General features: G+C 41.8%; 1 protein-coding gene across 1 annotated transcript in view; it reads left to right on the forward strand.

Moving 5' to 3' along the window:
• Positions 1 to 524: 524 nt before the first annotated feature.
• SH3BP5 (SH3 domain binding protein 5) overlaps positions 525 to 12,337 on the forward strand; it is a 51,844-nt gene continuing 40,031 nt past the window's right edge. The window contains exons 1-2 of the mRNA XM_038163097.1: positions 525 to 674; positions 2,883 to 2,945. Coding sequence (XP_038019025.1) covers positions 594 to 674; positions 2,883 to 2,945 — 144 coding nt within the window. The 5' untranslated portion in view covers positions 525 to 593. The remainder of the gene's footprint in view (positions 675 to 2,882; positions 2,946 to 12,337) is intronic.

Here is a 12,337-nt window from a genome sequence, read left to right on the forward strand (position 1 = left end):
AGTTGCCCGCTTAGCTGCCACACAATAGAAATCTGGGTTTCATTTGAATTGTCAAGCTTGTTGGAAGTGCCTATAGTATTTTTCTCTTCTCCCTTTCTCCCTTTTTATTTTTTTTTTTCTCTCCATGGGCATGTCAGCATCCAGCAGAGCTTGAAAAAAGAGGAAAGAAGAACAGAAGGAGAAGGGGGGGGGGAGGGAAATAAATTTAAAAAGCCAGCAAGGTGTCCTTAGCATTTCCCTGCACCTGGAACTACTCATCCTGCTTTCCCGCAGCGCCCTTGCGGGGGGGACCCAGGAATTAGCAGGCCAGAAAAACGCGGCGTGAGGGAGGGTTAAAAGAAAAAAAAAAAAAGAAAAAAAAAGAGAAAAAGGAAGAAAAAAAGAAGAAAAAAAGAAGTGGGGGAAGAGGGGGGGAAGGAAACCCCACGATTTCGCGCTGCTTTCCTGGCTGCGCCGCGAAGGCACAAAGAGACGGGGGGCGCTGTGAGGAGGGAGGGAGGGGTTCCCCCGGAGGCGGGGCCGGGCCGGGCCGCGGAGCCGGGGCCGGGGCCGGGAGCGGCAGAGCGGGAGCGGGAGCGGGAGCCGGAGCCGCCATGGAGCCGGGGGGCCGGCGGGGCCGCCCCGCCGAGGAAGCGCCGCGGCCCGAGGACGAGGAGGTGGATCCCCGCATCCAGGTGAGGGCCTGCCTGCCGAGGGGCCGCTGCGTTTTCCTAAGTTCGTTTCGATATGTATGTTACGGCTGTATGTAGTAATGTAATGTAATGTGTGCATGTAAGAATGGTCGCCTTGTATTTCATTGCTTTTGCTGCCTATGTACATACATACATATATATATATATATACATACACACACACACACACACACACACACACACACGCATATACACACGCATACATATAGAAACACACATATGTGTGTGTGTATATATATATATATATTTTTTTTTTTCCCTTTACCCGGAGCAGCCCCGGGTGTTTCGGTGCTGGGAAGCGCCCCCGGAGCGCCCCAGCCCTTTGTTACCCCGGGCATCGCTCCGCGCCCGGCTCCGCTGCGCGTCCCTCCTTCTCCTCCTCCTGCTGCTGAAATCCTCCCCCTCCCCTTTTTAGTTTTGACCATGACAGCGTGACCTTGCTCGTGGAGCGGGGCTGGTGCTTAGAAATTCATCAATGCGGGAAAACGTGGGTTTTAAAATTGTATCTCGTTGTTTTTAATCATTATTTTTGGTTTCTTGTAAAAGGGAGCTTTAGTGGAATATGGTGCTTCCTCTCTCTCAATGCCTTCTGCAATGCTTTTTATTCTTGCGTGGTTTCTGAACAAAGCTTTTCTCCCCAAAATCGTGTCTCGACCAATAGCACGGTGCAAACTTGAAGCACGCTGTGGTCCCCGAAATGAAATGTATTTTTAGGTCTCTGCAGATTTATGGCTTTTGCCTCCAGCATTGCTGGTACTGTTTGTCATGAATGAATATAACACGTGTGTACATTGCTGAGATGATCCTTGGCGTCCGTCCCTGCTCGCTGTAATTGTCATTCTTTTCTCCATCGTGAGCATTTTGTTTTCCAGGGCTGTGCAGAGCCATTGCAAAATTCTCAAAACGTGGTTACACAGAGCGAGGCCCTCAGCCAAAAGCTAGCCTGGTACTGCCCTGATTTTAAGAGGCTGAGCTTGGTTGGTGCCTATTGATCTAATTTTGGCCTTAGGTTCTTCAGCTTGCTACACGTTTCCACATATACGATTTGTGAATTGTTGGCAAAACAATTGGTTTGGTTCGGTTTTCTGTTTGGTTTGAAAAACAGGCTGCTGTGTCTGCTTCCGCGAGAGCCGTGAGGTTTTGAGCCTTACAGTAAGAGACAATTAGGTAATTTTTGGATGAGTGTTTGTTTCAGACAACACAGATACCCAAGTAGGTGTTTTCCAAGTCCTAGGAGTAGGAAACGAAATCTGACCGCTGAGGATAAGAGAGCTAAACTGTTGTAATGAATTCCTTTCTGGTTGTAACAAGAGTCATTCTTGTAGTCCAGTGGGAAACTGCTCCAGTGACAGTCAATTTACAGCATTCAGTTTGTACAGCAAAACATTTCCAGGCGTGTTCTGTTACACTGGTTGACAATTAAATAACGTATAAATTGGAGAACACTCCTGTTAAAAATCCTACAATCTCGCATGAAGGAACATGTCGCTCAGATAAAGAAAGCTATCAGATCTCCTCCTAAGGGTTGCTTTTTGAGGTAAGAAAGTCAGTAAGAATGAGCTTTATTTTTACAGTAACTTCATTCATGCCAACACCACTTCTACTATATATTTATTCAAGAGATTTAACACCTTCGTTTCTGCTGTTAAGGGATCAAAATGTTGTCAGGAAGGCAAATTGTGTAAACATAATTGTATGTCCCATGGACTGCCAAAATCCAAAATAAAATGCTTCTCATGGGGCAGGATGTGTTTCTTATCAGTTCTGTCCTTTCGCTGCGTGCCTCCTGTGATAGTCCAGACTTTGCTGATCTTCTGGGGTGGGTGTGTCTGTCTTCCCAGTACCTTGCTGATATTGACTGTATTGCTATAGTACGCAAGGTACAGTAAGCTCTGATATTGACAGAGCTTACTGTACCTTGTGTTTATTTGTAATAGTGAAGAAGTAGCCAGAATAGGAAATGTGTTGCCTTAACATAAAACTATAAGGCTTCTCTGATTATTTTTTCTTTTAAGTAGCAAAGTAGAATACCAGTGGCAAAGTTAAGCTGAACATCTCAAGGTTTCCTCTTTTCACCAAATTCATTAGCCACAGCCCTTGTGAGCTTTCAGTGGGGATGCTGAATGAGCCTTCTTAGACATGTTTTTTCCCCCGATTTCTTACTATGGATCTGACTTTCTTTCCTTCTAGGGGGAGCTAGAAAAACTGAATCAATCTACAGATGATATCAATCGCAGAGAGACGGAGCTGGAGGTACAGAATTTATCCTTGCATTTTCCTTTTGTGCATGTTGGGTTTTGTGAACAAAAGGACGGGGTTTTTGAGTAGGTTGCCTCCTGAATTTGTGCATCCTGAATGGTAATTTTGCAGCAAGAGTCTGGTGATAATGTTTTTAAAGGTGTGAATGATCTAACAGCTGTAAAGAAAGGGAAAAGGTAGAGGTAAGCTGACAGTGTAAAAACCCTGTGTGGAGAATCTCACACACAACCACTGCCAGAACTTATTTTTAGGTTTTGACACTAAGCTTAGACAAGTTTTATTTTTACAAGTTACTGTTTTGTGTTTGTTGATTATAGACAGGGAAAGTTATTTGGTTAAGAGGTTTTTTGCCTTACAACTGTCTGCCAGGATCTTCTCTTTGGTGGCTGTGGTTTTTTTTTAGATTGTTATCCTTGCCTTTTTTGTCATCACTTCCTGAGCAAGGAAGGTGATGAAGGAAAGTTGGAATAAAAGACTTCCTGGTTATACAGAGAGGTTTTCAGAGGTACTTAAACATCTAAAGCAAGTCCTGAAGAAATAGTTTCTAAATCCCCAAATTTTAGCTTCATCTACTTGGTAGTTATTCTGCAACGCTCAGCATTATTGATCTAATAGTGAAGCAAAACGAACTGTCCTATGTGTGTGTCTGAATTTTCTTTTGTTTGCAAAACAAAGAAGATAAACACAATGGAAGCATAGGATAAATAGCCTGCTAAAGAAAAACCGGCATAAAATATGACTTTACATCCTAAATAATTTTGATCTCATTATAAAGTCTTGAATACTGTATTAAAACATTTTGAGATTGCAGTGAGGAACAAATGTAGATTTCTGTCTGTACCTTCAAAATATCAAAGTATGGTTTGTTGGTTTGTTTGTTAGTTTTTAATTTTTTTTCCTCTTGTGTGTCTTTTCATGAGATGGATACCTCAAGCATGGGGTGGTTCTTGGTAGAATTTTGAAATACTGGAGTATCCACTGAAAGCACTGAACGGAAAATGGGGTTATGATTTTTGGACAAGCCTTGTCTTGTAGCGTTTTTCTTATCCCCACTTGTTTGCATATTCTGTCATTTGTGGCATGTAGAGCATGAATTCATTGGTTAATAAACTCAGTTAAATGGGGAACTATTTGCTATGTATAATGAAGCAGTATTTTTGCTGTGAGAACTGTTCAGTGTCACTAGCATGATTTAAATTTTATGAGTGAGCTTTAAAAATCAGTATTCTAGTCTGCGAGAGTAGCAATTAAATGGACTTCAGGAATCTTTATAGAGATATATTGAAAAAAATTCCTTATATGTATCTTTCCAGTCTCCTTACTTCATGCTGAGGTACTGAAATTGAAAGATGGTGTTATGGATAGTTGCCTGGATTTCATTAATTTTGTCATAACCTTGCACCGAGGACATATTATGAAGCAGATGGAATAGTAATAATAATGCAAAGGCATCCTCATGAAATAAATCCCAATGACTTTAAGATGGGATTTTGCTGCTTGATTAAAATTATTCATGTGATCAAGTGTTTGTCGAGCCTGCAGATTTGTAGCTACTCTGTGTGTGGCACATGCTGAGCTGTAGAGGCTGAAATGCTCCTGGAAATGTAACTGTAAATAAAGGAGCAGAATTTCCACATTAGCTTGGTCTTACATTGTTGCTTACTCAGCCTGGTAAATACCAGGTGTTAGATAGGTGGAAAATCGTGTAATCGTTCCCTGCACTTGGCCATTAAGTGTTTACTGCAGATCTGTCTGCAGTACTTACTCTAAGCAGTTTTTGATGGAATTAAGGTGAAATATCACCAAGAGAATGCTTTCTTGGATGTCTTCTCTTCACTTTTCATCCAAAAATCTTATTACTGGATGGATGCCAGTTTGTGGTGTCATACAACTGCATAATATTTAATCTGTAAAGATTTTCATTGCATTTATCTGCTTAAATATTGATGACAAATGCAGTTGGATGATGTAAGCAAGGCTTAATTTCTATACAGGTTGATAAATGCATTTTAAATGGACTTAAAACATTTCTAGGGGAAAGGAGTAAAAAAATCCCACAACACCCAATATTTGTGGTTAGCAGAAAATCTCTGCATTCATATTCTGCACAAGAAAGGAAATATTTGCCAAGCAGCCTTACAGGAAAGTTTGGAAGGAGGAGTTTGAAATTGGGATCATTCTGCTTCAAAGGCTTCCAGAATCCATGAATGCTGTTGAAAACATGGGCTTCTGGGAGAGCCATGCTGAATTTCCCTTTGAAGGTTTGCACTTTTGGCTCTTATTAGCTGTTTTGGGTCCCTCCTGCTACCCCTTCCTAGTTTGTGGTGTACCTGCTATATTTCATTGGAAGAAAGATGTGTGTGGGTGTTTTTTAACCAGACAATGGAGTTGTATTTACCCTGTTTTGCTAGTATCATTTTCCTTACCTTTTCAATATCTTTAATGGGAACACAGATGTATCATTGCATTATTTAGAGCACAAATTGCTGACTACCAGCTTCCTGTAATACTACTTTGTGGTCCATAGATTCCCACTGTTGATTTTTTTTTCCCAGAATAATCTGGAAAAGCAATGGGAGTGTTTGAGTGGAAGGTATATTTCTTTGAAGGAAGTTCAGAAAAATACACACATGTTTTTGTGACTCGATGTACTTTCTGATAAGCAGGAAGGGTAACCTTGTGGCATCTGAGTTCTGTAAGACTTTTCTGGACTTCCTGTATGTAGCTTTGTGTGAGTTGCTCTAAGTGAGGAGGCTGGCTGTCTCCAGTTCCCATTAACTGGGGAAAAAAAAAAAAAGCTGTTAAATCCTTCTAAACCCATGCTTCTGTTCTTGCTGTGCCTCAGGTCTGCATCTGCAGAATGGAAGTAATAATGCTGTGTTACCCAGTGGAAAATGTTACGGGGCTGAATTCAGTCGAGGCTTCTAGGATTTTGAGACTGCAGTGGCCTGGTGTAGCCACAGGAATGTCCGTGTTTGAGCAATGTAGAAAATACTGGTGTCTACTGCTTACAGAGGTGATAAAATGGGGAATTCTGTTTAAAGTTGACCAGCCTGCCACTTTTTTAAGTTCTGCTCTGAAACTGCCATGTGATGTGTTTTTAAGTTGAACAGCCTGGGTTTTTTAATCTTTTAAAGTAGGTTCTGCACCCATACCGCCTGTGAGAGCACAAGATATACATGCATGGCATGACTTGAACACATACCTTGAAGTTGGCTACATCTATTCTTTTACTTGGAAGAATTACTCATTTTTTGCTCTTTTGACCTATCCTATTAAACCCTGAAGAAACATCCTGACCTGCTGACACTCGCTGCCTGTTCGGGAGCTGCAGAGCTGCTGAAGGGCACCGAGTGGCTCGTAGTTATATGCTGCGTTAATGTATTGCCTGTTAATGAATCTTTGATTAGACCTGATTTAAAATCCATAATGCTGCTCATCCTAAGTGCAACACGGAGCATTACTGACACAGCAGAAGGATGATAAGGGTTCTCTGAGGGATTTAACACTTGGCTGCGCTAATGTCCCTGTTTATGTTTAAAGTGTCTGTGAAGGGCTGGGGGAAACGTCTTGCAGGGGAGATACAAGTGTGCTTTGGCCAAATGCAAGAGGTTTTTTCCTGTTTATTGGAAGTGCATCTCCATCTGAACTCGCATCAGGAGCTGTGAATGTCCATAACAAATGTGCAGGTTTTGCCTGTCCAGCCAGCTCACACAGGGCTTGGGCTGGCTCTGAAAGTACAGCTCAGATGTAACAAATTAACCCGGGGACCCTCTGGCAGCTTTGCGGGGAGGGGAAATGCAGCACATACCATTAAAGTTACCACTGGAATCCCAGCTATCCCAAATGTGGTTTTTGTTAGAGAGAGTTTTTTGTGTTGCTGGAGCTACGAGCTTGCCAATGTTTGTTCATGGGAGATACTGCACAGGAAAACTGGAGCTGAACAGTGCTGCTTTCAGCCATGCTCCTTATCAGAGGGCCTGGTTGGGATGCTTCTTGTGTGCATGCCTAGATCCTCTAGTCCTGATCTGCAAGACTTCATGTCACTTTTAGTCCTGGCTTTATCATAAAGGTCACCCTGGGTTGTTGTTGGCTATAAGGAAAGGGGTTTATTAGCTGTGGTGGTCTTTCACTGGTGAGCCTTGTCAGCATTTGAGCCCCTCTCAAAAGGGGAAGGACTTTTTGTCATGGTTTAACCCCAGCTGGCTGCTAAGCATGACACAGTCCCTTGCTCCCTCCCTGCTGGGTGGGACTGGAGGGAGAGAGAACCAGAAGAGTAGAAGTGACAGAACCCATGGGTTGAGATAAAGGCAGTTAAGTAAAGCAAAAGCTGCACGCACAAGCAAAGCAAAACAAGGAATTAGTTCTCTGCTTCCCACTGGCAGGCAGATATTCACCAGTTATTTAGAATTGCTTCTTACTTCTTCACTAAAATACTTGATTTAGGAAAAAAATTTGAGCTGTTTACCCTGTTACACATGAAACATGCGAGTAGCTTTTAAAAAAATTCTCCATCTTTCAGGTTTTAGAAAAATGACCTCTCAGTGTCTGGAATCTCATTCTGAGCGTGCCTGCTTGGCTTGAGAAAACATCCATCTGTGGAAACATCCGCTACCTTATCGGTATCCCTGTGCAGCATTTTCCAGTGTCCACAAAAGAATGCAGAGATAAGGACAGAGCAGCTCACTGACTGGTGTTCCTGCTGGCTTTTGAAGGAGGATGTACATGTGTGATGGATTCGTCCAGCACTATCAGGACAAATCTTTCCACATTTCTTTATTATCTACTTGCTTCCATAGGAAATGGCTCCTGTGTGTGAATTCCTTGTTGTTTTGCCTTTTGCTTTCATCCAAGGATGAGTAAGGGAAGGCTTCTTCCTCTGCTGTGGCTCTGGAAAGATTTTTTCAACCAAGTGAGTCAAAGGGCTTTACTTGATTCATGTTCTTGACGTAAAGATGGGTTTCCAGCCTGAGAGAGGAAGGGTTAGGTGGAGAAATCCTGCTTAGGAAGGAGCACCCAGTACCCTCCCATGCCTGCTTTCTTCTCTCTTCTTCTAAGAGAATTTAAAACACTTGTAGTAAAAAGTATTGGTAGTCTCAGTTTCTAACTGTCTGCAAGAAGGAGGTTAGAGCAACTTTCAGGTAGTGATGTTTAAATTGTTGTTGGATAGGAAGTTGGTAGCTGCCTAAAAAAAACCTAAAGGAAGGCTTTTCTTATCCCTTAAAAATTGAGATACTACTTTTCCCCTTCCTTGCACTTTGTTTTTAAGATTTGGTTGCCAGTCTGGCTTACTTGATCTGCTCAGGTACCAAAGAGATGTTAAAAAGTGTCTTTAACTGGTTTGATTCTTGAAGGTAGATTTCTGAGCACACCTTGTGCATCTGTTTGGTGTGGATGTATGATACTGATGCTGGTTTAGCTTGGAGATGAGCTTTTGCAGCTGGTGGGTCTTTGTAGCAGAGAAGATGGGTATGGATCCTGTCAGCCTCTTGGAAATAGATGAAGCCTGTCTCTCAGCCAATTCCATTTCCATGCGCCTCCCATGCTTGCCAGAGGTTCTGCACACCAGACTGGCAGAACGGTCACGAGACAACCTTTGTAAATGAAACTTAGATGTGCTTGCTACTAAGATGATTCAGACATGGTTGATATGTAAAGCTCATTTTAAAAATAGAATTGTTTGAAAATACATGTTTCATTTGATGGGCAGAAATAGTTATTTACTTGTCATCTGGCATCTAATGCCAGCTCATCACCATCACTCATGAGTGGGGAAAACAGGCATGCTTTTTTCATCTGACAGGTGCAGTATAAGTTGAAAATTGTATTTTAGTTTTTCAGTTTTTTTCCATTTGGGAATAGATCTTCAAAATGCTGCTGTAAGGATGACCTGTCCTTAAATGTGGTCCCACTTTCTGGTGCAGTATCAAAAAGCTGCCCAGCAGCAAGTCCCTGGAAACAAAGTCTGCTTTTAATAATGAGCTGTTGCAGCAGAACCGTATATGGAATAGAGGTCTGGCCTGCTCCTTAAGACAGTGCTAGTGAAATCTCTTTTGAAAGAAAAGTGCTAAGGGTTTCCAGAAAGAAAGCTGATGAGCATGGAGCTCTTGCAGCCGTAGAACAAGATGTTGAAACGTAAACTGCAGCTGTCCATGTGCTACACTAAGTGCTCTGCCTGCTAGAGTGTGTGTATGGCACACACCTAGCTAGTGAGAGTCTACTTGTTAAGGCTGTAATTTAAGTGAGAAGCTTCTCCTGCTAGTTTTTTTGTTTTTTTTTTTTTTTTTTTTACCTTGCGACACACATTGAGGATAAATGCCTTAATCGGCTTTTGTCCAGCTTGGAAAAGGTTTATCATCATCTCATTTGAACAAATAGGAGGGGAAAAAAACATTGAAAGCTGACTGGCTAACATTTTCAAAGTCCCCTTTCTATTTCTACAGTCAGAAGCAGGGTGTTCTTAAAAATGATCACAGAAGATTATGAGTGAGCAGAAGGGAAAACACTTTAAAAATGTCAGGGTGTTTGAGATGTCTCATGTGAATTGCATTGCTTCTGTTAGGGTCTGTGTATGTATTCAGTGCAGTGATGAGAAAAACAAAATGTGTTTTTAAAAAACAAAAAAATCAAACCATAAAAACTCACCCAGAAATGGTGAGTGTGACTCACATGTTACCTAAGGCTGCTGTTATCAATGAATAGCATTTCTGCTGGCATGAGTTATCTTTCAAGAAACTTGAAACTGTATTCAAGAAATACAGAAAATAGAGATTGAGGACTGTGCTAGAAAATTTCTGTGGCATATGCTGCACTGTCTTGGTTTTGCTCACGACAGCAAGTTGCAGGAATTGACATGTTTTCCTTTCTCTGTCATCCATGTGTGCAAGATAAAGGTCTAAATGAAGCAAGAGTTTGGCAGTTAAATAGTAACACTTGTATGGAGGGGCAAGTTACAGCAGGGATTTGAGAAGTAGCTTGAAAATGTTCTGGTTGTCTTTCTAACATGGATGTAGGACTTACATCCATGTGCTGGGGACCACGAATGAGCTGCAGTGATGTGCTGTTCTGAGCCTCTAAGTTTTTGATGTGAGTGTCCTTACAGAAAACACTGTTAAGAGGATTTATAGCTTTGAACCACTTCACATGTGGGTCAAAGTGTCTCGCTGACAGTAACATGGGAAGCCAGACATAAAAAGTAGTGAATTAAATAAATTCCCAAGTTACTGCCTTGACCATAGGCCCATTCATTTCCATGAGCAACAGATGTGCTTCTCATGTCCCATTAGGAGTAAGTGCACCGAGCCCAGTCCTACTGGCTGGTGCAATTGCCTTGGTGCTTCTGACCTCCCTGTTTTCACATGAAGCGTAAAAATAGCTGCTGCACCTGTAGTTCTTACTCAGACTTCCCCAGGATTACCTGCCAGGGGAGTTTTGTGCTGTCCCAAGGGTGATGTCTTTTGCAGGTGCTCCACCAGCACATGGCAGGGCCCATACCCTGGAGCCAGGAGCGTGGCTGGGTGTTTGCAGGAGGGAGCTGTGACCCTGCTCTCAGGAGGGGTTGCTGTAGCTCCCAGGTCAGAGGCATGGCCAGGAGAGCTGGCTCAGTTTGGGTTGAGGAGGCTGGGTGGTGTGAAGGCACTGGGTTCCCACAGGATCACACACACAGTGTGGGATAATTTGCTTTTGTGGTGTAGTTGGGAGAGGGCATGGGTTTGGCATCCCACCTCAGAGACCTCGGCATCCTGCTGCTGGGTCTGAAGGGGATGCCTGGAAACCTTTGGTAGGGGGACTAATCCCAGCAGAGAATTGAGCATCTGCTTGTTCTGCCATGCAGAAGGTGTTGGAGCCTGCAGGCTTGTGTTCCTGGCAGTCAGAAGCCTGAGAAAAAATGTCACTTAAAATAAGTTGTGATGGATAATACAAAGTTCCGGGGTGTTTTGGTTCTCATTTTTGTTCTTTGCTGCAAGAATGAGTGTGGTCAGACCTAAATTAAGCCTTAAAAGAAGAACCAGTCATCTTTGGAGGAAAATGATAAACTGGAATTTCACACCAGTGTGTTCTTCAGCTGAAGCTTCCTGTTCTGTGTAACTAACTGCTTTGTGGCGTGGAGTTTGCTCATGGGCAAATGTCTGTTTCACCATTTGTAACCTGTGCTTCAAGGCACCAGTTAGAGGAGCACTTGGAGTTCAGTGATTTGTATCTGCTTCAGAGTTAGAGGGAGATGAACGGGTACAGAAGTTACTGTTAATTTGACTGCTTTGTTGTTAGTGTCCCTTGTTTTCTTTTGTTTTGTTTTTTTAAACTCCAAGTGGGGACTAGTCATTATTTCCTATGGGATAAGACTGTATATAATTATTACATGAGTAAATTTGGGGTAGGTCTCCAAGCACAGATTTGTAGTGATGATTTCTTTGTTCCAAGTGATCTTGCAAACATGGGAACTGAACTTTTGGATGAATCACTGCATTGGGATTTTTTTTACTTAAACTATTTGCTTTTCCTAACTAATATCCTTAAATGCAGCTTTCACAAAGAGAGTGAAAAGAAATCTTCTGGCTCATTCGTTTAGAAATGAGCTTTTAATTCTGTTCCTACACCTGCAAAGAATTTTTCTCTTTGTTAAATATACTTCAGTACTTAATATTTTTCTTGCAATATAGTCATCATGCTTGGAGTCTTTTTTCAGTTACTTATGAAACTCATTTTGAGCAGTGAACCATGTATGGTCCAGTAGTTTAATTGGAAATATTCAAATTCTTCTCACTGAGAAAATCATTGACTCGATAAATATTGTTTAAATGATACATTTCAAGCTTTCACTGAGAAGTGAGATTATTGACTGGATTTGAGTTAATGAAATAATAAGTTAATGTCCATTTAATTCTCCATTTTTGACCTTGTTACCCATTTGAATAATTCCTTAGAATAAATTGGAGTACCTTAAGAATCCAAAGCTATTTGCCCTGGACTAAGATAATGCTGATGCTGGTTCAGGTTTTACATAACACTAAAAAGGAAGCAAAGAAGCTTTTACAGAAGTATGTTGCTTTTTCTGCAAAAACTGATGTATTGTTGCATTTTTTTTCCCACTTCTGAGAGCACAGTGGCAGCTTGCAATGTATTTTAAATCTTCCAGTGAATAAGCAGTTTTGCATTCTAGAAATTGTCAACAATAATGACAAAACCCTCCTGAATTAGGGCACTTCTTGAAACCAGCTGCTTCCTGATTATTAACATGTCACTCCAGCAGTCTGCATAAGTGTTGCACTCTAATTAGAGTTACAAGCCTTGTTGAGAGCTCACATGGCCCTTCCTCTTCATCTCCTTAAATCCTGGGCCAGGTCCCAGCCTGAATTTGCATCAATCTGCAATAATTTCATATAGTT

The sequence above is a fragment of the Motacilla alba genome, chromosome 2, assembly GCF_015832195.1.
Source record: "Motacilla alba alba isolate MOTALB_02 chromosome 2, Motacilla_alba_V1.0_pri, whole genome shotgun sequence".
Classification (NCBI taxonomy): domain Eukaryota; kingdom Metazoa; phylum Chordata; class Aves; order Passeriformes; family Motacillidae; genus Motacilla; species Motacilla alba.